This window comes from Corvus cornix, chromosome 14 (genome assembly GCF_000738735.6).
Source record: "Corvus cornix cornix isolate S_Up_H32 chromosome 14, ASM73873v5, whole genome shotgun sequence".
Classification (NCBI taxonomy): domain Eukaryota; kingdom Metazoa; phylum Chordata; class Aves; order Passeriformes; family Corvidae; genus Corvus; species Corvus cornix.
Genome location: NC_046344.1, coordinates 15,317,838 through 15,343,235, shown reverse-complemented (window position 1 = coordinate 15,343,235; position 25,398 = coordinate 15,317,838). Strand labels below are relative to the sequence as shown.

Genomic DNA, 25,398 nt, shown 5'->3' with positions numbered 1-25,398 from the left:
GTTAGGAAGAAATTCTTCTGTGTGAGGGTGGTAAAGCCCTGGCACAGGGTGCCCAGAGAAGCTGGGCACAGGCTGCCCCTGGATCCCTGGAAGTGTCCAAGGCCAGGCTAGACGGGGCTTGGAGCAACCTGGGACAGTGGAAGGTTTCCCTGTTCATGGCAGGGGGTGGAAATAAATGAAGTTTAAGGTTCCTTCCACTCAAACCATTCTGGAATTTTGGGATTCTATGAATTAGGACCCTCATGGCTTCTGTGAGGACATTTCTCAACCTGACTTCTGCTGTCAGACACAGTGGGCAGCTCCTCTCCCCAGCTCAGGGCAAGCCAGTGGGATCCTGGTGTTGATCCAGCAGAATGAAAGAGTCAAACCCCACCCACGTGAACACAGACCACACTCAGCCAGTGCCAACATCTGGCCACATCCTGCTGGTGGCTCACCTGTCACCTCAAAAACAGAGGCTCTGTGATAAGAGCTGTGGCATGGGACTGCTGCAGGGTCCAGCCGGAGCAGGCAGAGCTCCCAGGAAAGAACAAAGCAGCCAGCAGCAACTCCTGCTCAGGGGTTTTCCCTTTAATGGTTTGGTTTTTGTTTTGTACATTCGTAAAACTGTGAACAATAAATACTATGTGATCAGCTCCCAGCTTCCACTTGCCCCCTCCCCAGCTGTCTGCAGAGGTGAAGGACACAGTGAGTGGCACAGGGAGGGCTAGCACCAGCTCTACTCATGGGAGGGGCCCAGCTCACAGCATGGGCACCACAAAGCAGGGCAGCATCCCAGCTCTGGCAGCAGGATGGAGTCAGGGGCTGGGGACAGAGAGGTGACAGTGTGCAGGCAACATCTCAGCTAAAAAGGGGTGAAAGGCAGCACTGCCTGGTGGTCTGGGCATGGATCTTCTGCTGAAACTCAGGGCTGATGGTCCCAGAGCTCAGCTACCCCTCTGGTGTCCTGGACCTCCAAGGTGCCCACGTTCAGATGGGGATCTGCTAAAAAATATGTGCCGATGATTGGAACTGGGAGGAGATGCTGTTTCCAGGTAGGCAGAGGGACCTACATGACTCGTTGTTCCTCAGAGGAGGTAAAGGCCGGGTGGGCAGGGAAGGATGTGACAGGAAAATGGGACTCCAACTTCCTGGCTGTGCCTGTGGGTTTCCTGCTGTGATTGGGGTGAAGGTCCAGGCATGGAAGAAGAGATAGTGAGGGGGGAGAGTAGGGAGCCCTGAGATATGGGAACAGGGAGGTGCTGGCAGGGGGGTTAGGGGCTGCCAGGGCAGCGAGGGAGCTGGGGAGAGGAGATGACAGCAGGGCGTGGGGTGACAGAGGGGCACAGGATGGTAGAAGAGGCTGGAGGGAGACTGGGAGGCTGTTGGGAGTGGGTGATGTGAGCAAGGTGCTTGATGTGGAGGGTCTGCTGTGCTGATGGTGTTCTGGCATCCAGATGACAGCACAATTCACACCCAGAAAGGCTGGGCAATGCCACCTCCCTGGGCTCTGGGACTGAGGAACTTCCACTCAGGTTCTGGGGTCTGTTCTATTGGGGTCTTCCCACCTTCCCTTGTGGGACCAAGGTCATGTGGGAAGCAGCAGGACATGGCCCATCAGGAAGATCTGGAGCTGGCTCAAAAGGGTTACACTGCTGAGCTGAGCATCTCTCCTTCTGAATATCCCACTCCCCACCACCCCGAACTTTCCTCCAGAGAGAACAGACCAATAACCCCACAGGCCCCTGCACCCTAAGCAAATTCTTGCAGTGAGAAATAAACCCCTTTGATGAGGTGGAAGCTTTGTCCAGAGAGCAATCAGGTGAGAAGAGCCAACTCTTCCTATTGTCTGGGTCCATCAAAGCACCCGGGAGTCCCAGGTCCCACGTGGGGCCTTGCCTTCTTCAGCCACCACGGTGGAATTGTCCTCTTTGGGCCCAAAGCGTGTAAAGCTCCTGGGATGTGCTGTGTAGGTCCCTTATTTGTGGCTTTGCCACTGTCCTCTTTGTCCTGCCTTCCTGGCCCGCATCCCAGCACATCCCATGTCAAGGAACAAGCCACCGAGGTGGTGAAGGCCCTGGGTGCTAACAGAACACCCCACCGTGTCCTGAACACCAAGTGTGGGTGGGAGAGGAAATGCTTTTCTAGGAGAGCACTACAGGGAGGGACTCTAAGAATTCCTGGCCCAAGCATGAGGGCATCCTGAGCCAGAGCAGATGCTCCTCAGAAGGGTGGTGGGGACAGGGATGTGTGACCGCCCTGCAGTGGGTCCCAGTCTGCCCAACAGAGTCAGGAGCCCCAGTGAACACAGGAGAACGTGGCCTTTTGGGAAGGCCAGTGCTGATCCCACAAGCAGCAGGCACCTGCCTGGGTTGTTTGATCTCTAGTGCTCTGGCTCAGGGGTGGTTGCTTGGCATTGTTCCAGCCTGGGATGGGCCAAGTTTGTCCCTTCACTGGTTTTTTTTTGGGATCTGTGTCTCTTGAGCTCTGTGGTTCATGGCAGCATCATCTCACCCATTTTGCTGCCCCAAGTGCCAGCGTTCGGGGGATTAGGAGTAGTGGGCAGGAGCTCCTGGGAGCTGAACTCTGCAGGATCGGGGCCTTGGTGAGGAACATGCATTGTGTCTGCATGGGCAGAGAGGGAGGGAAGGTCCTTTCTGTGTGAAGGCAAAAGGAGGAGCTGGACACTGGATGGTCAGTGGACAGGAACAAGTCCCCACAGCCCAGCACTCCCTACATGTGGCAAATGGCCCTGGCAAGAGAGCTCAGGGCCCAGGTGTGGAGCTGGCAAGGTGGCTCCTGTGTCACACTTGTCATTGTGACTGATGGGATGTTCTTGTCTCCACAGTGCAGAAAACTCTTGGCCTCTGGGTCAATCCAGCTGGGCATCTTGTTCCCGGCTGTGACCCTCCAGCCTCCGTGGGACGAAGTCACCGTGTCCTTGCTCTGTACAAGGTGACAGCCGTGGTCTGTTTTAGCACAACCTGGACCAAGGCTTGGCCCTCTGTAGTCCCTCCCCTGTCCACAGATTGTGGGAACTGGGTTGCAAATGTCCCTGAGTGTCCCTGATGAGAGGGCTGGGTGAGCCTTTTGATGAAAGCTTGGTGCTTTTGGCAGTTTTCTCTTGCTGCTTTTAGCAGTTTTCTCTTGGTGCCTGCTGGTGACTCCCCTTCTGAAGGGAGTTCCAGGACTGGGGTGCTGAGGCTGGGAGCATGCAGAGCCCAGCAGCACTGTCCGTGACACACTGGGGAGCACAGGGACTGGATTTTTACACCTTGTGGATTCAGCTGGGGGAGCTGCTGGCACCCCACACAATGTGGTCCCAGCCAGGCAGTGGTGGTGCTTTCATCCATGGGGAAAAGGAGGAGTGGAGAGGTGGGACACTGGGAAGGTGAAGCATGAGGTGGTCAGTGAGATCCAGGAGCTTTTGAGCAAGGTGGACTTAGGGGTCAGCATGCAGAGGGCTGTGGACACACACGGCATCGGTGTCGCTGGGGAGGCTGCAGGACAGGGAGCGCTGCATGGCCCGGCAGCCCAGGGGCCCATCCTCGGCGCTGACCGGGAGCTGCGGGCCCTGCGTGCTGCTGGATCTGCCGTCGGAGCAGAGCAGGACGCTGGAGTCTGCCTCGCACTTGGTGGTCCGGCTGTAGTAGGGCTCCATGACGTGGCGCAGCTCCAGGGGCACGGTGAGGGGCAGCACCTCGGCCTTGATCACGGCGCCCACAGGGGCCTCGGAGGAGGCCGCCCGCAGGCTCTCGGAGCGGCTCATCTTGATCAGCAGGTCAATGGTTTTGTTCTCGGCCTCGAGGAGGCAGTTGGGCAGCCCCTCCCCATCTCCAGCCTCTCCGGGGGCCAGACATTTGCTGAGGGGCCCTTGGTCTTTGCCGTGAAGCTTCTCACTCCCCAGGCTCACGTTGCAGGGCTCCTTCTTGGCCTGCTGGACCTTCTCCAGACCTTCTGAGGATCTCTTCACCGACAGATCCAGCGGCCCCTCGTGGGGTTTGGTGGCTTTCTCCAGTGCCTGGTGGATGTGGTAGAGCTCCCTTCGGATTTTGACCAGCTGGTCCCTCAGCTCTTTTTGCCCGGGGGTGTCCTCCTTTGCCAGATCAGACAGTTTCTTCTCCACCTCTTGGTACTCCTCCAAGGTTTTGGACAGGTCCCCGATTAGCACTGTTGTGGCCTCAGAGCCTGCCATGGTGGCAGAAGTCTCTTGGGGTCTGCTCTGCTTGCAGAAGCCATGGTCCATGGCAGCACCCACAGAGGGAAGGATTTCTGTGTCATTGCCCCTCTCTGGTTCCTCAGGCTGGCCTGTGAGGACATCCGAGTGCCAGTGCTCCAGGGCCTTGGGGATGTGGCCAGGGTTGGCCCTTGAACCACTGCAGAGAAGAAGTGGATACAATCAGTAGGGAAAAAGACAGGAAAATCCTCAGGCTTATGTCCAGGGCCAGCACTACCAGATTTAGCCAGGCTTCCTCCACTGGCTGCTGCCAGCGTGAGACCCTTCCAGGAAGGGCTTTGGTCAGAGCAGGCAGAGCCCTGGCTGGACCTGCTCCTGGCACTGCTCTCCCAGAGGAGGATGGATCCTGACACACTATTTCATGGCACCGACAAAGGGAGAGGCCAGTCTGGGGAGATGGTGCTGATCCCACCTCAGCTAGCCAAGCCTGGATTCCCCCTCTTCTTGGAGCACTGGAGAATGTTGATGGAAATGACCAGCCCACAGTCCTGAAGGCCTAATTGGAGGGAATCTGTCCAGCCAGCCTGAGAGCATGGAAAGGGCAGGTAGAGATAGAAAACCACAGAGATCTTCTCCAGAGAAAGCTCCTCTGGGTGTCAAAGCAGTGGGTTTACTGTGACATTTTTGTTGGAGCCACAGCTGGACTTGCACAACCAGGGGAGGAACTGAAATTCTGTTTAAAGGAGCTGTGCACATTTCTAGCCCCAGGTAAAAGGAAATGTTTGGGAACGTGACCCTCCTTCTGGGCTTTGAAAGCAGAAGGTGAATCAAAGGAATGCAAATGTGTATGTTTAAAAATAGACAATGATTGTTCCAGCAAACCTGGGATATCTGGGGACACGAGAGGCACTTTCCTGGTGCCTGGGGAGCACAGGTCCACCCCACACAGACACCACATCACCTCTGGCTCTATATAGATCAGGGGAAGGCAAGGGACAGTGTGTGTGACATAGCCCAGGTGCTTGGAGGCACCTGGGAACTTTGGAGGCCCTGGAGGGCAGGGAGCTCTGCTTGGGTGGGCACTGGTGTGGACCACCAGCCTGAAGAGTGCTCAGCTCCCTGGGGCTCATCCCATGGATCAGTGGCGGGGAACAGAACAGGATGTGGAGATAAACAAGGTCAACCTGAAGTGAAGAAGAGGCAGAGAGATCTCAGGCACCTTACCTGCTCTGGTAGCTGAGCTTCCCAGGCATCATCCTTTCAGGTCCTATCAAATCCAGCCCATTGGCAGGGAACTTCCTCTTCAAGGGGTTTCCCGGAGGGCTGCTCGTCTCCAGACAGGTCACCACTGGCAACTCTGTCTTCCTGACACTGCCGTGGGTGAAAGCACCATCCTTCATCCCCACCACGGTTTGGTAGATGTCAGTGGCTGACTTCTTGCGTAGGTTGCTGAGGCCCAAAGCTGGGTTGCTCTCCTTCTCCTGGGACAGCCATTTTGCCTCTTCTTCCTGCCCCAGCATGGCAGAATGGCCGAGCTCGGAGCCTGGCTCCTCCCGGACACCTTTGGACCAAGGAAAACCTGTCTTCAGCACAGGAACCTTCAGCAGCCCGGCTTTGTTTGGCTCACTGGAAGGTTTGGTTTGGGGTGGTGTGGGCATGACTGAGCCCACCAGCTGCTGGGGGTCTGGCTTGCTGGAGGACATCTTGCTCTCCGTGGAGCCGAAGGTGTGCTCGAAGAGCAGCGGGTAGTAGAAGCGGGGGAGGAAGGCTGAGCGCTCAGGGCTCTGCAGAGGCTGGAAGTGGGAGGCATGGGGGGTGCATCAGCTGGGCTGTGGAGGCCAGGAAGGGCAGCTGAGCCAAGTGAGGGTGTGTTGTTGTGCTGTTGGCCATGGTGGGGCTCAGGTAGGAGAAGAGACTGGGGTTCAAAGGGTAGTTAATACCCAGCAGCGAGAGGTTCAGGCCCTGAGGTTCGTGGTAGTCACTGTAGGCTGGAGGGGGGTAGCACGGAATGATGTTGCTGTCGGTACAAGGTGGGGAGACCTCAGGCGTGTTTCTCCTTTGCCCATTTGCCACCAGTTTCCACTGCTCCATCAAAATCCCACCGCTGGCCAGGCATTTCTTTGGCACTTTGCAATGCTTTGGCTTAGCATCTAGGTCAGGGGAGGCCATTTCCCTGCTCTTCATGACATGGTTCTTGAGGGAGAAGACATCCGTGATGATGAAGTCGGGCTCCGCTTCCTTGCAAGGCTTATTGTCCCTCTTGTTCTTGAAGCCGAAGACCAAAGTGTTCACTTCTGGTTCAGCTGGGTCACCTTGGCAACCTGGCTCTTCATTTCTCTCTTTCTTCTCCCCCGCATCCATCTCCCTCAGCAGGCCAGCAACATCCTCCTCCTCCTCCTGGAACTGGCCACCTTCCTCACCAGCCCCTTCAGCAGGCAGGATCTCCACCCCTGTCATTGGCTTGTCCTCGTGGCCATCCCTGCTGGAGACCTGCTTGGTCCGGACGGAGCCTCCCGGGGTGGCCGAGGAGTCGCAGGCATCCTGCTCGTCCCGCCGTCCGCGCAGGCGGGGAGCTGTCCGTGTGCAGCAGCCGCAGCTCCGGGTGCAGCAGGTTGCCCTTCTTGTAGGGCCAGTCAGACTCGATGAGGAGGGACAGGGAGTTCTTGCACAGGCTGTACTTCATGTGGTTGTAGAGGTGGGACTTCTCCATGCAGGTGAAGGGACACTGGAAGCATTTGTAGTTGTAGGGTTTGCCCCATGGCCTCGGGATGTAGTGAGGCTTCTTCGGCTTCCTCTCCTTGTGCTTGTAGACTGAGGTCAGCTTGCAGCCCACGTCGTCCTTGGACATGGTGGAGGCTGCCTGGAGATGGCTCCTGGTGGGAATGGAGGGGCACAGCAGGTGAATCTTCCCACACCTCTCCGGGAAGCACAGTGTGCCCTGGAAGAAGGACAGCATGGAGGTGGTGAGCTGTGCCTGCAGCTCCCAGGGAGATGGCTCTGCTCTGTGGGCACCTCCTGGCCCCAGAGAGTGGAGCTTTGGGGACCTCAGTCTGGAGCTCCCAGGTTTGAGATTTAAACCCAGGCCAGTGATGGAATTTTTGCCCAAACCCAGCAGGTATGCCTGTATGTGCTGATCCCATTATCGACCCTCTTCTCTCAAACCACCCCAGAGGAAAAGGAAAACAAACACTATTAAAGGCGTTGGAGCTAAACCACCTCAAACTGACATTGAGATGCCCAGGTGACCTGCCTGGCCAGCCAGAGCCTCTCTGGGGCAGCCCCAGCCCAGCTCAGGGACCATTTTCCTGCTGAGGGCAGGGAATAAAAGAGAAAAGAGTCAGCAGCCCCAATACCGTGCTGGGCACAGACTCATTTGGCTTGCCATCTCCTGGGGTACTGCAGTGCCAAAGGTGTTCCAAAGCTCTGGCACCAAAGCTGCTGCAGAGCTGGGCTAAGTTCAGGTACCTGCAACCCTGCATGTGAATGTGTGATCCCGTGCAAAGAGGGCAGTGGGATGGATGGACTGGGTGGGAGAGGCTGCGGGCTGAGCCTGTAACCTGGTGTCACTGCTGGAAAAGCAGTGCTGCCTCCCTGGCCTGTGGGATTGACACTGTCCTGTGACAGAACAGGGATAATCTGGCCTGGAAAACCAATCCAGGCTAAACTACGCCTCCCCCACTTCCAGGTGGTGCCAAAATCAAAATGCCCAGGCAATATCCCCCACAGGACCCTGGCACTGGGCTGCCCCCTCTGTGCTTCCCACCACAACCTCCTGGACACAACCACAACCCGGGGACAACAGTGTCATGCCTGTTCCACAGCCTGGCCCCCACGAGCTCTGAGAGTGGCCAGGGGGCACAGCTCCCCCACTCCGCATCTCCCAGAGGAGCCAGACCTGCACAGGCTCCACAGTCATGAAACTGGGCTCCTTCACAGAGGGCCAAGCAGTCACGGGGGCACCCAACACCGACGCAAACGCCTGTGTCACTCCTTCAGATGCTGCTTTGCTCTGGAGGGACTTGCCAGCTTCTCCTGGGGAGAGCAGCGAATTTGAGGGCTCATTCTGTATGTCTGGGGCTCATTTCTCAGGGACCAAACCCTTCCCCCATGCATCAGGTCCCAGGGCAGAGCTCTGCCCCAGAGACCCTGCAGCCAGGCTGGTGTGGGATTGCAGAGCCCAGAAAGGAGAAGGCCAGAAGCAGCTCCAGATTGGGACCAATGTGGCAGCTGCAGTCATTTGGGGAAAAAATCTGCTCCCTGGCTTCTGGGAAGAAGGAGACAAGATTTGGAGGATGGAAGGGAAACAGCATGTATCTCTGCAGCTTTGGGCAGCTGGGACAAGGAATTGCCAGGGGGAGGTCCAGGCAGTGGCTCAAGAACCTGACAGCCCCTGCACCGGGCCCTGCTCCCCAGCAGCCTGGAATGTGCCCAGCCATAGCCCACATCCTTCTGCACATGGTCTGGGGGGATTCTCTGGGGGCTGGGGGGGAGCACTGCAGCTCCCAGGGCAGAGGGATGGGCACAGCAGTGCCGAGGGGCTGGGATCAGAGTGGGATGGGCAGGGAAGGGGCTCCTGCGGCAGCACCACACCAGAGGATGGATTGCCACGTGGCCCCGTGATAGTGCCCACCTCCCACAGCTGGATGGCATTCCTGCTGCTCCCCTTGGTGAGCCCACACCCTTGGGGCTGACCTCTCACCCTGCAGCCCCAAGGCCCCATGCTTTTTTCCCTGATCATCTTGCTCCAGGTACACAGGGATGCTCTGGCTGCAGCCTGCAATACCAGCGGCCCTGGGGACAGTCCCTCCAGCCCCATGCCCAGGCAGTGGCTGTGCTGGGCTGAAGGATGCTCCCATGCTCTGGTACCCACTCTCCTCACTGTGGGCACCAGGGACATCCCCTTCCCCTGGGAGCATGGTGAGAGTGTTTGTGTGATAGAACTACCTGCACAGAACCCTTTCAAATTTCTTTCTGAGGCTTGACATCAAACAGCAGAGTATCTCCCACCCGCCATGGGGACAGGGAATGAGCCGTGCTGTGGCTTCCCCAGGGGCAGGCTGAGCTGCAGGCAGGGCTGGGGGACAACCCCCTGCATGCCCACGTTGTGGGCTGAGCTGGTAGTCGACCCTGCCACTAAGATCTGCTCATGCAGAAAATAGGCAAAAACGTCCCCTTGTAACGAACCTGAACTGGGATGTGGAGGGGAGCCCCGGGGTGCAGCCCTGACCCGCGGCAGCCCAGGCTGGTTTCTCCCATCGCAGTGGGATGTGCGGGCAGAGCTCGGGGCCTCCCGCCTGGAGGTTCACCTCAGCACTCCCAGCCTGCCCGCGGGGACACGCTTGTCCTTCAGCCCTCAGCCACGCTGGGTGTGCGTCACGCCTGTGAGCCGTGAGAGCTCCACACACTCTGCGCTGCCCGGGGGAGCAGAAGGGATGCAGCAGCAGCTGGGCAGGATGGGGCCCTTCTGAGCATCACTCCCTGGCTGCAGCCACTGAGCCTGGGGTGCCCCGAGCATCCCGGACCTGCCTGTCCGCCCCGTGTCACCCTGCTAGAGGGCAAGAAACCAAGGGTGGCCGAGCGGGGAGCTGGGCGCCTCAGCCCCGCTGCGATGCACGTCGCCTGTTTGCAGGTCAGTTGAACAAACATTTGCTGTTTATATGCCAGAGGCAGATTAAATCTTTGCTGGAAGACTGGAACTGGTTGTTCCATTCCTGCACACCTGATCCTCCTCCTCCAAGGCTGCTGCAAGAGCCGTTTGTTCCCCTCCTGTGCCCGGTGGTGCAGAGGATGGCGGAGAGATGTCCCGTGTAGGGACAGGCAGCTTGGCTGCTTCCACACCCTCCGCGCTGCGGAGAGGAGCAGCAAGGGAGGAAAAGAGGAAAGAGCAAAGAGAAAGAATGGGAGAGAGCGGGGAAGTGCCCTGCGTGTGAGCCAGGCGGGCTCCGGCGGAGCGGAGGCATCCCCAGAGCCGGCTCAGGCCCTGCGGAGCCGGGAGACAGGCGTTGTGGCTCCTGGTTGCTGAGCAGTTCCCGCACCAGCAGATCTTCGTGGTCTGCTGAGTCTCTCTCTGCCACAACACATTATTTCCAGTGGGCTGTCAGCTGCGGCGGCGGGGGCCGTGCCTGGGGGCAGCGCGCGGCGGGGACCGCGCACCTGTGCCTGGGAATTGCAGCATCCCCGCTCTCCTCCCCGGGACCGCCGAGGGGAGAGGGGCACGCTCCGATGGAGGGAGCCGAGTGGCAAGGGGAGAAGAAAGAGAGGGAGAGACAAAGGGAAGGAAGAAGAGAGAGATGCCCAGGGAAGAGATCTGCAGTCCCTGGTGCTCCAGTAGTTAAAAAATCCCAGCCTGGTCTCCAGGCGCAGGGATGCAGGGAAGGGCACGCAGCCGTTGGGGCAGCTGAGCTACAGCACCTCAGTTGTCCGTCCGGCTCGTGGTCTCTAATAACAGCCAAAACTCGATTTCCAGGATGTAGGACAATCATCCATGGTACTGCTCCAATTTTCCTAACCCATCCCAGCAGACCGGGTGCCGCTGGATGCAGCACACAGGATGTACATCCCCACTCTGAATCTGCAGGAGCTTCTCTGGAAGCTGTGGAAACATTCAGCCCTGAAGCATCCTGCAGCAGGGAGTTCTTGGCACACCACCCAGAGCTTCATCCTCCAGCTTGTCCCCACAAGTCTCATTTGATGCCCCCCAATTCTTTGACTGGTAGAAGCAGCAACTACAGTCCCTGTCCACCCTCCAGACACATGGTTCACCACCACACCCCTGCTTCACCATCTCCTTTCCAGGCTGCAGCTGGACACGGGAGCAAACCCTTCCAGATCCCACCCCCTTCCCTAAGCCTGCTCCTGGTGTGTGGCAGCCACTTGCAGGAAGGGGCTCAGTCCAGTGGGTTTCCTGTAGCAATACAAACCCTCTCCACCTGTAGGTGGGCATGTGAACTTGCCCTGATCTGCTTCTGCAGACTCCCAAGAGCTTTTCTGGCTGGAACAAAGACCCCATCTCTCAAACTGATGTCCTTTCTTTGCTTCTGACCTCCAAGTGCTCCAGTGCTGACTGGGAGGCTGCCAGGGAGCTGCAACGCTCCCATGGAAATTGGCTGCCCTCAAGCTTTCCCAGATGGCTGTAGGACATGGCATGGAGGAATGGGCTCAAGAAAGGCACTGAAGTTCTTCTCCTCAGTGTTGTTGTGATGACCCTCCTGCCTTGCACCTCGTCCTGCAGCTGAGGATTCCTGTGGTCTCTTACATGCTGGTCCTACCTTCCACGGGTGGGATTTCATTGGTGGTGCCCTGTACACCCGCCACCAACCACAGGGACAACTCTTCCCTGCTCCTACATCCACCAGTTGCTTCCTTCCAGGCCATCCAGGCCCCTCATTTCCCAGGGCTCAGCATCACTGCAGTCTGTGTGGCCCTGGCATTGCTGTTTGTCATCCAGGGATGCATTTCCCTGGTGACTGTGCCAGGACAGGACGGTGTGGAGCAGAAGGATGGCCCTTTGATGGGATCTCACACCAACCCCACAAACCATCCTGCTCCTGCCATTACCCGGACTCTGCCTTTCTGGAAATTCCCGTGGGGTTTTATCCCGTTTTCCCCAGCGCCGTGGCTGGAGCAGCCGGGCAGAGCCGCGGGAGGGGAGCGTGTGGGGCGGGAGCCACTGATCAATGCAAACCACTTTCCCTACACTGCACGCTTTTGCCGCAGGGGCTGCTCGGCTGTTAGCGGCTATCGGGTCCCTTTTCGTTTTCATAGCCTGGGGTTGTGTGATTTGAGCTTTTAAGCGTTTATCGGAGCTGGGATGAAGGCAATTGGCCATGGCAAAGCAGCAGGCACTCGGCAAGAGGAGGGAAGCGTGGCTGGTGGGGCTGGGAGCTCTGCGCCTCCCCAGCCTCACCCTGTACAGCCACTGTGTGAGGCCATCCCACCACCTCTGCCTCTGGCTCCCTACATCAGCAGCTTTGAAACTATTCCCACCTCGAGCTGTGCCTTTCTCCAGCTTGATCTCAATTGTTGCACCAAAATTTCTCCTCTTCCCAAAACCACATCTTCAGAAGAGCTGGGGTTTCCTGTCTCCTCTAAACAGCCAGTCTTTCCATGTCTGCCCACCCACCACGTCTTCGTGTGCGAGGCCAGAGGCTGTGACCCACGTCCTGTAGCTCAGGGTGGCTCCACTTCTGTGTCTCCATATGTGGGCTCACCAAACCATGTGCCTCACATCCCAGGGGCAAGACCAAGTCAGAGTCATGGTCTACAAATATGACAGCAACTGGATTCCCAGCCTTTGGGTTTCCAGCCTTTGGAGGGATCTGGAGTGTCTGGTTGGGGAAGCTTAGCTCTCTTCACAGGTGGATTTAGGTGAGACCCAAAACCCAGCCCAGACATGGGGTGGGTCCATCTTTGTGAGCATTGCTGCCTTTGGATGTGCAGGTTGTCTGGCATCTCCTGCCCAGCCTTGGGGTATCCTTCAGCCAGATGATGAACTTACTCCCTGCCATGTGCTGGAGTCACAGCACCTCCACATGTAAAGTTTTCCCTCATTTTGGGTCAAATCTTCTCCCATTTGTGCACTTGCTCAAGAAGTGTGGCTATGTCTCTGACCTCTCCTCCAGCCTCCACCCACAAAAAGTTGGCCTGAAGTCTCCCTGTGGCAACCCCAACACCCCGTGAAAAGCATTCAACCAAGTGGCAATGGGCTGGAGTCATCATCGTCTGCCTGTGACACTCACAGCACAACTCACAGGCTCCTTGAGAGATGAGATCAGGCCGTCACAGCCTCCAGGCTACTCTCCAGAGACGTGAGGGTCCTCCACCGCAAAAGGCTTTCCTCCCACAGCCTTTCCTGCTGCGAACCCTTCAGGGGAAGAGGCAGTTCCTGGTGAGGAGATGTAAGACTGTCTCTCCACATTATATCAACCACCCGCAAAGCTTCTGCCTCGGCCCCACTGTGGGAGCTTCCTGCATCTTCCTCCACCTCCTCTCTACCTGCTAATGGAGCCTCAGGAGACCACAGGCTCCCAGCCGTGGAGTCAGCAGCTCAATGGCAAAATGATCTCCAAATTTGTGAAGACATCATCAGTCTCCAAATGAAAATGTGCAGCTGGGTAGAGGGGAAGGTGTCTGTGCCACTCAGGAGGATCAACAGTGTAGTTGGCACCCAGGGGTGTGCAGAGGAGGTGGTGTCCTTCCCATCTCCATGGTGAGCATGGGAAGATGATGGACAGCTGGAGAGGACTTGGGCAGCTTAACTGTGTGTAGCTGGAAGAGGAATGTAGGTGCAGCCATCCTTTGTGCTAAAGTCTGTGTCATGCCTGTAATGTGCAGGCCTTTCCTGTTTCCAGAAGAAAATTCCATAGCTTCTTCCAGTTTCTATGACCTCTGGAATTCCTTTCCCCACTTACAAGTTTCTCCTTCTCCTGGTGACAGCCGAAGATGGATCCCACTGCCTGTGAGCGCCTGCACTGGGAGGTTCCCTTCCACCCTTCCATCTGGAGGACCTCTGGGGATGGTGGCAATCTCCAGAAGCCCTTTCTGGTCACCGGCATGTGTCCCCTGTGTGTGCTGTGGCACACCAGCAGCAGTCCAAGAAGGGCAATGTGGGGCTTAGCTCTGCTCTGATTACCACAATCCACTTCTCCCACCCAGCACAGACCAAGCCACATCAGTGTCCTCAGTGTGGACAAGGAGGTTAGATCATCTACCTGCCCACACGAGCACAGATCCCCAGTGCAGATATGGACAAGATTCCACCTCCTCTGCCACCTCCCCTGCAAAGCAATGAGCTCTGTCATACAATGAGGTGCATTTAGTCACCCCTTGACCAGCCTGAAGGCTCCCTGAGGCTCCCCAAACTTCTACAGCCCAGTTCTTCATACTACAAATGTTCTCCTCCTCTTCACTGTCCATTTATCCTTGGACTGTTCACAGTCCATAAATGCCCTGGGGATGGGAATGATAAGAAAGGAAGGAGATCTCTGCTTTGCTTCTCCTGGCTTGGCAGAGCCCAGCTCTTTTTGTGTCTCCTAAGACACACTGAAGGTGGCCAAAGGCTCTCATATTGATATGGCCTTGCTCACATCCCGAGCTCTCTCCCATCTGCTGTTCTTGTATTTGCTGCTCCACCAAATCACTCCCCATCTTCCCCCCAGAAAATTCACCTTCTTGCAGTTCAGATCCACCCAAAATCCTCTGGGGACAGGAACAGGGAGTCTTCACCCCTCCTCTGCCTGGCCCCCTCCTGCCTTGCAGCCCAGCCCTCTCCTGCTCCTGGATGTGTCCATCGCTGTGTCCTCACTTATCCTTTGCTACAGGAGAGGAGCTTCACACAAGGACATCCCAAGCATTTCCCTCACCCTTCCCTGTCTCCTTTCTTCCTGCTATCTTCAGAGCCTTTCCCATCCTCTCCTCTCTCAGTCCAGCTCCTGGCAGTCAAGATTCTGGCTCTGTTTTTGTCTTGGATGTGGCTCCTTTCCTGCAAAGCTGCTTTTTGGCCCATTTGCCAGGACATGCCCTGCTGCAGGGGGTTACTGTGTCCCAGCTGTGGGACTTTGCCATTCCCTTTCTCCAGCTGGGAGCTGCACCTTGCACAGCCCATTGAGCCTGGCAGTCCAGCCAGTTCTTGACCCACCTTGTCTTTACATTTCCAGCTTGGCCATGAGGACACTGCAGCAGGCCATGTCAGGGCGTGCCAAGGTCACTTAAACAGGATCCCTTTCTCTCCCTCCCTTGTCCCGGCAGCCAGTCCTCTCCTCACAGTGGGCAGTTGTGCTGCTCTGGCAAGATTTTCCCCCCGTAAATTCACCCTGGCACCTTCTTGCTACCCTTGAAGGTGGAAAGGACTTCAAGGAGGGTTCACAGCTGTCCCAGAGACCAAGATTATGTCTGGCTCACTCTGGGTGCTCCCTGATGGGTCTGAGCCATGGGTGCTGCAGGGCCAGGGGCTGTTGTGTCCCTGCAGGGACCTCTGCACATCTCAGCAGAGACTGGGATGGAGCTAGCAGTGCCCAGGAATTGCTTGGCTGTCCCACAGCTCGCCCTCTTGGGACTTTCTGAGTTGGGTCAGTGTCCCCAGGGGCTTGCAAAGCAGAGCATTGCTGGTGGCAGCCACCCAGCCCTCATTTGGGATCACCCCACGCAGCTGAAGAGCTTTCCTCAGTACACCCTCAGGATACAGACCTGCCAGCAGACACCCTGAGTCACTGCCTCCCTCCTGATGGACTCTCCTGCCAGCTCAGGTGGGCAGGGGAGAGCAGGAAAGGGGACCACAGGTCACAGGGAACAGACCCTGATGCACGCCCCTTCTTTTTCTTGGCTGGGATGTTGTTCTCCCAGGCTAACCCCCAAAGATCCCCCGTCCCCTGAGTTACAGGATGGGTCTCTTTTTAGGCAGAACATGGCCAAGATGGGGCCATGATTTCAACTACCACTAGAAAAGGGGGGCTGTTGCAATGCTGGGGCCCCAGCCAGGAGGACGTGGGCTTATCCCTGCTCCTGCCTGCCGGCTCCCAGCACTGCCTCCAGCCAGCAGCTTTAGGATTGAGCCATTTAAATCATTACAAGGTCTAACCAGCCACCAAGGAATTGCCACCTGTGAAGGACTTGGTATGTTTAAGGTTAAAGCCAAAAATAAACTGGGGAGGGGGGGCTTGATATGCTGACCCGGCAGTGACACCAGTGCAGTTCCGTGACCACATCCATGAAATCCAGCCCACTGTAAAACCCATTTCAAGATGGTCCTAAGTAGGAACATCTGCTGCTTCTCCCTCCCCATCCTTAGGGGAGCACAAACAACTCCACCTGCTAAATAAAAACCTACAGGGGAGACGGTCCAACGCTGGTTGGGGGAGCTTGGGAACAGCAGGGAAATTGCAGAGCAGAAAAGCCAGTTGGGATGGACTCCAGGGAATGTGGAGGAGCTCTGCTAGGCAGAAACCTTCTCGCAGGGATGGGACACCGAGGATCAGGGCCAGCCCACTGGGACACCCATAAACCCTTTAGGAGAGGAACTCGGGTTGTTCCTGGGGGATACCCAGCTCCCAGCAGAGAGGAGGGAGGAGGCTGCTCCGCAGGGACCTGGAGCACAGCAGGCAGCACATCACACCCTGAACACATCACACCTCTTTGCAAGCAGATTTCTCTCCAAAACACATTTTTAGTCTCGAAATACTCATTTATTCTTGGGCAGGAACCTCTGCAGTGCCGTGGGCTGACCCGTGGGCAGCAGGCACCTCTCTGCCTTCTGCCTGGTACTTGGTGACAGTGTTTGGTTGAGCTTTTAATGCAGATCAAGGGTGATGCTGCCTGCTGGGATCCTCTCTGTGTTTCCAGCTCCATTGCACCCCAAAAATGGGCTGAGCTGCTCAGCCCCTGGCCCCGCACTGTGGGCAGTGCTTGGGCTGCAGCGTGGGGAGCCGAGGGATATTGCTGTGAGTGGAGGCAGGGACGCCGAGCGGGCAGGTAGCACTTGGCCACCAAATTGCCCAGCGAGGTCCGTACTGGCCAAGGGATGACCAGGAGGAGTAACAAGGGCCCGAGGCAAAGCCACCGGGAGGAGGCAGGGATGTTATTAGCTGGTGCAGGGAGCGGGGATGCAGCTCGTTAACCTGTGCCGTGCCGCAGGACCAGGTGGAATGGCCGTGCAGCCGCATTCCTGCGGGGCCCGGCTGCCCGCACGGTGCCGGGAGCAGCTGCTGTGACACTCCCCGAGATGCCTGCGCAGGAAGGGGGTTTTTCTGCATCCCCCCTCTCAGCCGGGGTCCCCCCACTGCATCTGGGTGGGGCAGCGCTCTGAAATGCACTGGGATCTCCAGGAAAGGGTGAGAAGACCTAAGGGAATGAGGGGTGACACATCCACATCCTCCTGTCCCAGGTTTTCACAGAGGGGAACTCAAATCCTCGCCATGGATTAGGAGTGAGAGCAGGGCAGCAGCATCCCGTGGATGCCAAAAACTTCTCCCCGTGCCAGTCCCAGGATTTGCCACCACCCTGATGCACAGCTGGGCCTCACTGATTTCCTTACCTTTTTTTAAGAAGCCTCTGACTGCTGTGAGTTGTTCCTTGTTATGTGACCTTATGATTTGTCAAAATTCCTACCAACACGCATTCCCTGGCGTGAGGAAGTATATTCCTAGCTGACACCATTAAGCATCTCAGTAACTCACCTCCTCTGGCAATTCAACAGCTCAGTTTAGTTTTCACTTCCTTTAAGAAGGATTTAGAGGGAAAATAAAAATATGGATAACAAGGATAATACTGCCTTACTGTTAAATTTCCCCCCCTTCCCCTGGTTTTTATTTTTCCACAACTGCAAGTACTCATCACATCTCCAAACCTGCAGAAAACCATTGATCTTTTTGATTATTACACAAATGTGGAGAAGTAAATACGTTAAAATTAACCTGCCCTCTGTGTCCTCCCAGGCTGGTTCCCTTTTTCCGATGTATCCTTTCATTTTTCAATAGGGAAACAGTGAAACCTCTGCAACCACCACACGGTCACGGGGAAAGCATCCAAAATCCTCCACAAACTTTCTATTGTCAGGGACTCGCGTGAGCAGACCCCCGGTGAAGGCAGTCGGACGTGTCATTAGGAGAGCAACCCAAGCAGAAAAGCCCCATATGACCTCCCCGGTGCCGAGCGCCTTTAATAATCAGGAGTTACACGGCTTGCAAAGAGACCGGAGAGCGGGATCGGACAGCATCCCTTGGGAACAGTGGCCTCGCTGCCCCCAGCGGGTTTGCACATCCCCGCTCCGGGTACCGGCTGCTGCTCCCGGCAGAGCCCGTGCCCGTGGCGTGGCGCAGGGCTTCCCTTGGCACCGCCAGATGCCCGGGAATTTATTTGGGAGAGTGCAAAACTGGCAGGAGCAGGCAGCTTTTAACAGGGGGATGTTTTCCGCTCCAGGTCCCAGGTGGGTTTTGTTCCCTGCCCAGACCCGCAGTGAGCCCCTCTGCTGCCTCCAGCACCTTCCACCCTCCGCGCGCCCCATCCATCCCCAAAACAGATTGAAATGTCAGGACTTACAGCTCGGCCCCCGTCCCGGCTGGGTGCCTGCTCAGGGCCGGGAGGCTGCGGGGAGGCTGTGGGAGCGGGGCGAGGGCTGTCCCCCCCGTCTGGGACCCAGCGTCCCCAAACCCCGCCGAGGCGGGGGGCAGGTGATGTCCGAAGCCACTCCTGAGCATTTACAGGGTTGTTTGCAGGAAACATCAAACTCGAGAACAGAAGCGCCAACCCAGGAGTCATCGCCCCCCCCTCGCCGTCCCTCCCCACCCTCTTGCTTGGTCTCATTTGTACCGATTTGCCCCGCAGGCTTCGCGCTGATTTGCCATGTCCCTGGCAGGGCTTCGACCGGGGAGGGGGAGCGGGAGCCAGACGGGGAGCGGATCGGGGGGAGCAGCCATGGGGAGGGTGGTGGGGACCAACAGGAGCCTGGCTTGCCAAAAGCAGTTCAGACCTAGAAAAAGCTTTAATGTGCACAGACGGAGCAGGCTGGGAGCAAAACCAGCTGGGCTGGAAGAGAACGTGCTCGGCAAGAGGCTGGTTTGGGGCTGGGTGCGTGCGTGGCTCCGGGCTGGCTCCTTGCTCCAGCCCTCTGCCCCCGGAGGGAAGGCAGAGAAGGGAGGGGAAGGTTATATGTGAAAATTCCCCTTCCAACATCAACTTTTCCTATCGACGAGTGATGGGCAGGATGCCAGCCTGGTTTTCTCCGGCATTAATGATTTACCTGCTCCAGCCACCACCCTTGCCCTGACAGCTCCTGCACCACATCTCCAGCACAAGATCCCCCTCTATGCCATGGGATGGGTCCCCTAGAGCTGGGACAGCCCCACCGTCATGCCCACCCTGCGCCCACCCTGGAGCCGATACCATCGCTGCCAGGTCGTGCCCACCTTGGAGCTCGTGCCCTGTGTGGGCTGAGCACCATCACCCGTGGAGAGAGACAGAAGCCTCACGTGGGGATGATTCGGAGCTTGGGTGCTTCCCCTCTCCCCTTGCAGGTCCTTCTCTCCTAGAAGTGAGTCCCAGACCATCCAGCTGGGGCGTCTGGCACCCACCAGGGTTTTGCCCTGGCTGGAAGGACTGTGGAAAGCTGTATCCTGAAAATCTCCTCACAAGATGTTGGATCCAGTCCAGACATCTGCATCGGGCTGTCCCTGCATGGCATCGTTTAATGCAATTCCTTAAAAACCGGACCCTTCCAAAACCTCCTGATGCTGTGGGCCAGCTCATCTCTTTGGAGCCAAGAGAGGAGACCCTGTGTCCCCCCTCACACTTGACCCACCAGCTCCCTGTCACCCGTCCATGTCCTCGGTTTATTATCTTACAGGGCTCTGGCGTCAGTGCTGAAGCGCTGGGTCCAGCACTGGGCACAGCATTGTGGGCACCCCCTCGGCTCCGCACCCCCTGTGCCATGAGGGGGCCCTGGCTCTGCTCTCGTCCCCGAAGCGTGGCAGGGACACAGCCCTTCCCAGGCACTCCGCAGGCAGCCGGCCCCAATCTGCCGTGGCACAGGGCCACCTGTGCTGGCTGCCCACGCCATCTGCGAGGGGGGGGGCCGGGGGAGCCGGCTGCCATCCCCCCGCCCGGGTCAGTGAGCAGGGGGACAACTGGGGTGGGGGCAGCACGGCTGCCTCGCTCCGGCCGGGTGGATGCCAATGCGTCCTGGAGGGGGGAAGAGGAGGGGATGGGGGCAGCCCCCCGTAGGTTCCTCCCGGGGTCTGCTGCCGTGGGGCTTGCGGGGACATTCCTGAGCCCTTTAGTGGGGACAGTGTGCACCCCGGCCGCCCCGGCTGGCTGCAGCATCCCAGTCCCTGCTGCCTCTGCGCGTGCCCTGGGGCATAGACGCAGAGGTGGATCCCGGGCGGGTCCTTGGGGGTGTCTCGAAGCCGGACCCCCTTGCACTGAGCACATGGCTGAGCATGGGGACATCCCATCCCCTCCTGGGTGTCCCAAGGGGAGCAGCCAAAGGACCTCCGGGAGCCTGTTAGCAGAGAGATGTCCCTGCCCTCCTGCTCGCGCTGGTGGCAGCCACCATCCTGACTTCCTTCCCTGCTCAGCTCCAGGAGCATCCTGAGAGCTCCCGCCCGCGGCCGGAGCCCACCGCGTGTCTGGAGCCCTACACCCGCTGGAGCCAGGCACCGGCAGGCTCATCCCCGGAATCCCCCCGGGCGCCGAGGCTGTGGCTGTCCTGCTCACAGGGGACATCGTCCTTTGATGAGCCGATAACGGAGCTTGCCCTGCGCCTTCCTACAGGTAGCCGGAAAGTTTTATTCGTCACCGGCTCCTGGAAAGGTCACGGCGTCCTCCTCCCCCTTCTATTTCTGGCCCGTGCCCTTTCGCCGTCAGACGGGAAGCGCTCCCGTGCGCTGGACCCCGGACACGCCGTCTCGGTGCGGCCGCGTCCCCGGCGCCCGGTCCCGGGGGCGGTGGGAGCGCTGCGGGGAGGATGCTCTGTGCCTGCCCGCACGCTGCCCACGCCGCCCGGGCTCTTCACGGAGAAACCGCTGCAGGGCGGGGCGAGCCGTGTGCCATCGGCTTCACGGGGAAATAATGGGAATTTTGGGATGCTGCTGGAATCACCTTGCTACAAACCCGGAGGAGGTGGGTCTGGCCCCGGGTGTCACAGCTCCCGAGGGAACGGGGCTGCAGCAGTCGGTGCTGTGCCTGGAGTGGGGTGCCAGGGATGCAGCGGGGACTGCGGCTCTGGAGGGATCCCGGGAACCTCACCCAGGGTCGGTCCTTCAGCACAGACACACGGTCAGCTCGCAGATTCCTTGCGCAGGCTGGGCAGGCGCCGCTGATGGGAAGGAGAATCACGGGAGCATTCCAGCGCTGGGGAAGCATGGACTGAGCAGTGCTGCCGGGTCTTAACTGCTGCCGCCCAAAAGTGGGGAGCAAAAAAGGGAGCACCCCTCACTGACAACAGAAGACCGAAAAAGGAGATTCACCCTGAAAACTGCCCTCTGCTAAAACCCTGCAAGTGTTTTCCCCTAACTCTGAGGAATACCCAAACCTTCATCTGAGCTCTTCCCAGGGGCCAGGCAGGGTCAGCCCAGGGATCCACCAGCCTCCCCAGCCACTGTGGCCTGGGATCACCCTGGACCCAGCTCTGCATGCGTGGGTTGACTTTCAGCTGTACAAGGAGCCCTGGAGACCCTTTGTACCCCAGGGAGGGACCCCCGTTACTACTCACAGCATCCCAGCATATCCTGGGAGGGCTGAGACCCCAGGAAGAGCTGCAGAGGAGCCCAGCTCCCCTTTCCAGCCTCCCCAGTTTGCCCAGGCAGTGTTGCACCATTAGACCCCTCAGTGTACAGAGCCTTTTCCAGCTCTGGGCCAACCTTAAAAAGGTTGAGAAAAGCCCCGGGGAGCTTTTTCATCCCTCTTTGTTCATGGAGCAAAGATATTCCCAGCCCTGAATCTATAGATTGGCCCTTAAACTACAACAATCTCCGGGGACCAGAGAAACAAACGTAGATTTTCGTTGCGGTTTGTTGTGTTTTGTGGTTTTTTCTGTTTCTTTTCCTGCGCAGACAGCCTTTGCCCAGGAGGGGTTAGCATGAAAAATGCATGTGGGGATTGGGGGAGCGGGGGGAGTGGGAGGAAGGAGCTATCGATCAAGTATCTCTGAAAGCCACACAGCTGTGCCAGCCCCGCTGCCTCTGCCAGCCCTTCCCGGCGCTCCCGGTGCCGGGCTCGGTGCCTGCCCCGGGTTTGGGATGGGGTGCTTGATGTTGTGCCCAGGAAACCGCCCTGGATCCCGGAGAGGAACCCGTGCTGCAGTGATCAGATACCTCTGCCAGCCCTTTCCGGCACTCCCAGTGCCAGGCTCGGTGCCTGCCCCGGGTTTGGGATGCAGTGTCTGATGTTGTGCCCAGGAAACCGCCCTGGGTCCCGCAGAGCGATTGGATCCTCGGCAATCCCTGCCCTGTGTGCGGCTCCCTCCAGCCAGGCTCGCAGATCGCTCCCTGCCATACGGCGTGTCAGAAATGGGCTCGGTCCCTTTTCCCCCGGATCCAAAGGATTCTCCTCCCAAGCTCTGCAGGACCGTAAGGAGGATCTGTGGAACAGCAACAGCTCTGCCCCCTGTGCCCATCAACCCTCCTGCCAGCCCCACACCTCTTACCACTCCAATCAGAAATAATTATAATAATTGCAAATAAGAAGGATCCTGAGCCTGATGTAAATATGGACACAACCCAGGTATGAGCCCTTGGGCTCCAAGGCGGGCAGCCACGCACAAAAGTGGGTAACCCAGCCCACCCCCCGGACCACGAAGGGCAAGCTGAGGCATCTCCAGCTCCAGCAAGAGCTGGTGCTGGCAGGAGAGCAGGAACACAAGTCCTGCTCTCAGCTTAGGAGCTGTGCTTGGTCTGGTCCCGGCAGAGCTCCCAGCAGGGCTGGTGGTTCCTACAGGCAGTGCCCTCACAGCCATGCCACTGGAAACCCAGGACACAATCCCTGGATCAGGGTAAGGCACTGCAGGGGCAAAACCTTCTCCAGATGGTGCTCATCAAGATGGGAACATCAAGCAATGGCGCTGGAGTGGATGCTTCATGCTATTGATGTCTTCCCCACCAAACCCAGCACTGCTAGGCAAAACCAGTCTGGAGCCTGGGAGAAGTGGAAGGGCTGATTTTAGGTATCACCTTGGCTGAAAGTGCCCTGAAATTTGTCCCAGTTTTGAGATTTGGGAAGGGCGGGAGAGGAGGAAAACAGTGAGGAGAAAAGCAGTGAGAGAGAGGGATTATCTTATCCCAGGAGGGGGAAAAAATCCCTGACATCTTTGCTTCTCCCTCTGGCTGGGCACTAGTGTATGGCATTGGGGACCTCCTGCTTTACCAGTGGCACCAGGATGGGGCACCCAGCAGTACCAGCTTGGCCTGGTTTAGCTGAGATTTTGCTCAGCTCCCACCACGCTCGGTTCCTGTGCACCCGGGGAGAGCGGCTCAGTGCCCTGCTCAGAGCTGGGACTTCCCAACACAACCAGGGGGGCTCAAAAAAGCTGGAGAGGGGTTGCACTGTCTTCATTTCAGTGTGGAAATCTGAGAGCATTTGCCACCAGGATTTTCAAGGGTCCGGAGCCAAGGGGATAAGGTGTTCTCTCCTCTTGTCCACTGTGGTCCAAGCCAAGGGCAGGGGACTCCCTGAGCCCTTCCTGTGCTGCCTGATCCCGGTGATGCTGAGCTACCGAGAGCCCTCAGATTTCCACCCCTCACCCAGAAAAGCTCATGGCAGCAGAGAGAGAGCTTGGCCCAAATCACTGAGCCCACGCAGGACACCCAGCACAGACCCCTGACTCCCTGACAACCCCCAGCACATCCCTGGCCCTGCGTGGCAGACTCTGGGCCCATTACCCAACTTGATCACACTTGCTCGCCTTCAGGATGGGCATCTCCAGCCGTGCCCGCAGCCTCGGTGCCCACAGCAGGGTGCAGGGTGCTGCTGGGGTGACCCCTATCCCAGTCTGGGTGGTGGGGACACGGCCATCCCCCTCCCAGCCGTGGCCAGCTCTGCTCACAGAGCTGCCTCTGCCCATTGCAGGTTCTCTGAGTGTCCTTGTCTAAAAACAGTCTGAATTATGCTCGGTGCCTGTGTTCTGATGCTCCCTTGGGCTGACCCTTCCTACGTGCATCGAGTGCTGCCCCTGCACAGGGCTGACCGGCAGGACCCGGGCAAGGGAAGTGCAGAGAGGGGGAAACTGAGGCACAGAGCAAGGGAACATCCTCAGCCTTGCACCCACAGAGCAGTTTATCATCTGTGCACTTGCTGGGGGTGTATAAGCCCAAATGCCCCAAAACATTAATTTTAATGATTTTGTCCAACTTTATCCTGATTACAATTACCGAGTCCCTTTTGCCTGGGACTGCCAGGGCTTCTCCAAGAGTCTGGCAATACATGGAAGTTCCCCAGCCCCAAACACAGCCAGGGCTCCTCAACCCCCACACCACCACCAGGCGCAGTCAATACCCCAAAGCAAACAAACCCCTCCCTGCCATAAACCCGGCGAGGCCCCGCGGAGCTGTTGCTAGGATGATTTTCCATTCAGCAGGACACAAACTATCCCCGGCACGGAGCCTGGTCCCCGTCCGTGGGGCCGGGTGTGAGGTGCAGGGACGCCACAGGAGCTGGGCTGTACGGACCCCCCCAAGCCCACACACCCACACAAACCCTCGCCTGCACACGCTGGTTGGTGTTTTGCCACCCCGTTGCCTCCAGCCCACGTCCCCCCTTCGGTCCCAGCTGGGAACAGCTTCCCTTGCAAAGGAAATTCCAGTGCAGGAAGGTGAAGGCAGCCAGGCAGGCGCTGGAGGCGGCGGGCTGAGCAAAAGTGCTTTTTAAAGTTGTTTGAGGATTCCTTTTGCTGCTTTGTCAAAGGCGAAGGGACCCCCAACGGGGCCGGCTGGGATGGGACGGTGATGGGCGGGAGATGCCGGAGAGCAGCCGGGCAGGAGCCAGGCGCTTCCCACAGCCCAGGCGGACCTCGACAGCAATTAATGCGAGTAAAGGAACGTCGCCTGGCCCGGGATGCTCTCCCACTCACGGTGTCCGTGTTTGCAGGGACAGAGACTGAGGCTGGGCTCTGCCAGATTCCATCTCCCACTCTCTCCACCACCGTCCTGAACTCCGCTGGCGCCAAAAAAGGCTTTAAAAATTCCCACGGATAACAGCAAAACTGCCCCATCCCACCTGCCTGCACGGCAGCCGGGCACGGAGCGGGTCCCTCGCACCTTCCCCCTCCCTGGGACACCCTCCTGGAGAAGGAGACGAGGGGGACTTACCTGCACACAGGACTCTTCTGCGCTCGCTGCGGCTCCGCTCTGCCTGATGTTCGCTCTGTGGAAGTGGGAAGCGTTTTAGATCATGCAGTAGGTTATATATTGTCTGCAAGTCTGGCCCTAGGGCGTCCATCAGTTGGTCTTGCTTTGCTCCTGCCCCTATATGGAAGATGCATCACATGCTCCGCGGCTCCCAGCTATCCGCCTGGCGAAAGAGGAAAAGAGGAAGGAGAGGAGAAGGGGGGAAGAAAAAAAATTAAAAGGATCTTCATCACCATGAAAGAGGCAGGGAGAATTTCTCAGTGGAAAACCCACCAGCCAGAAATCCCTGCCTGACCTGAACTTTCCCTGCTCTCCTTTTGTTATCCCTGGCTCCCAATGCCCCCTTTCATCTGCTGTTCAAGGCCGGGGAGATGTGAAGGCGCCTTCACCTTGATCACTCTCCTGCCTCGCCTC

At 58.0% G+C, this 25,398-nt stretch overlaps 1 protein-coding gene across 1 annotated transcript; it reads right to left on the bottom strand.

Moving 5' to 3' along the window:
- Positions 1–549: 549 nt before the first annotated feature.
- Positions 550–25,123, bottom strand: PRR35 (proline rich 35). Its single transcript, XM_039560082.1, is given in 5 exon segments — positions 550–4,355; positions 5,381–5,934; positions 5,936–6,606; positions 6,608–7,094; positions 24,946–25,123. Coding segments are annotated over 4 exon segments (2,556 nt in total). The 5' UTR covers positions 7,005–7,094; positions 24,946–25,123; the 3' UTR covers positions 550–3,421.
- Between the last annotated feature and the right edge of the window lie 275 nt (positions 25,124–25,398).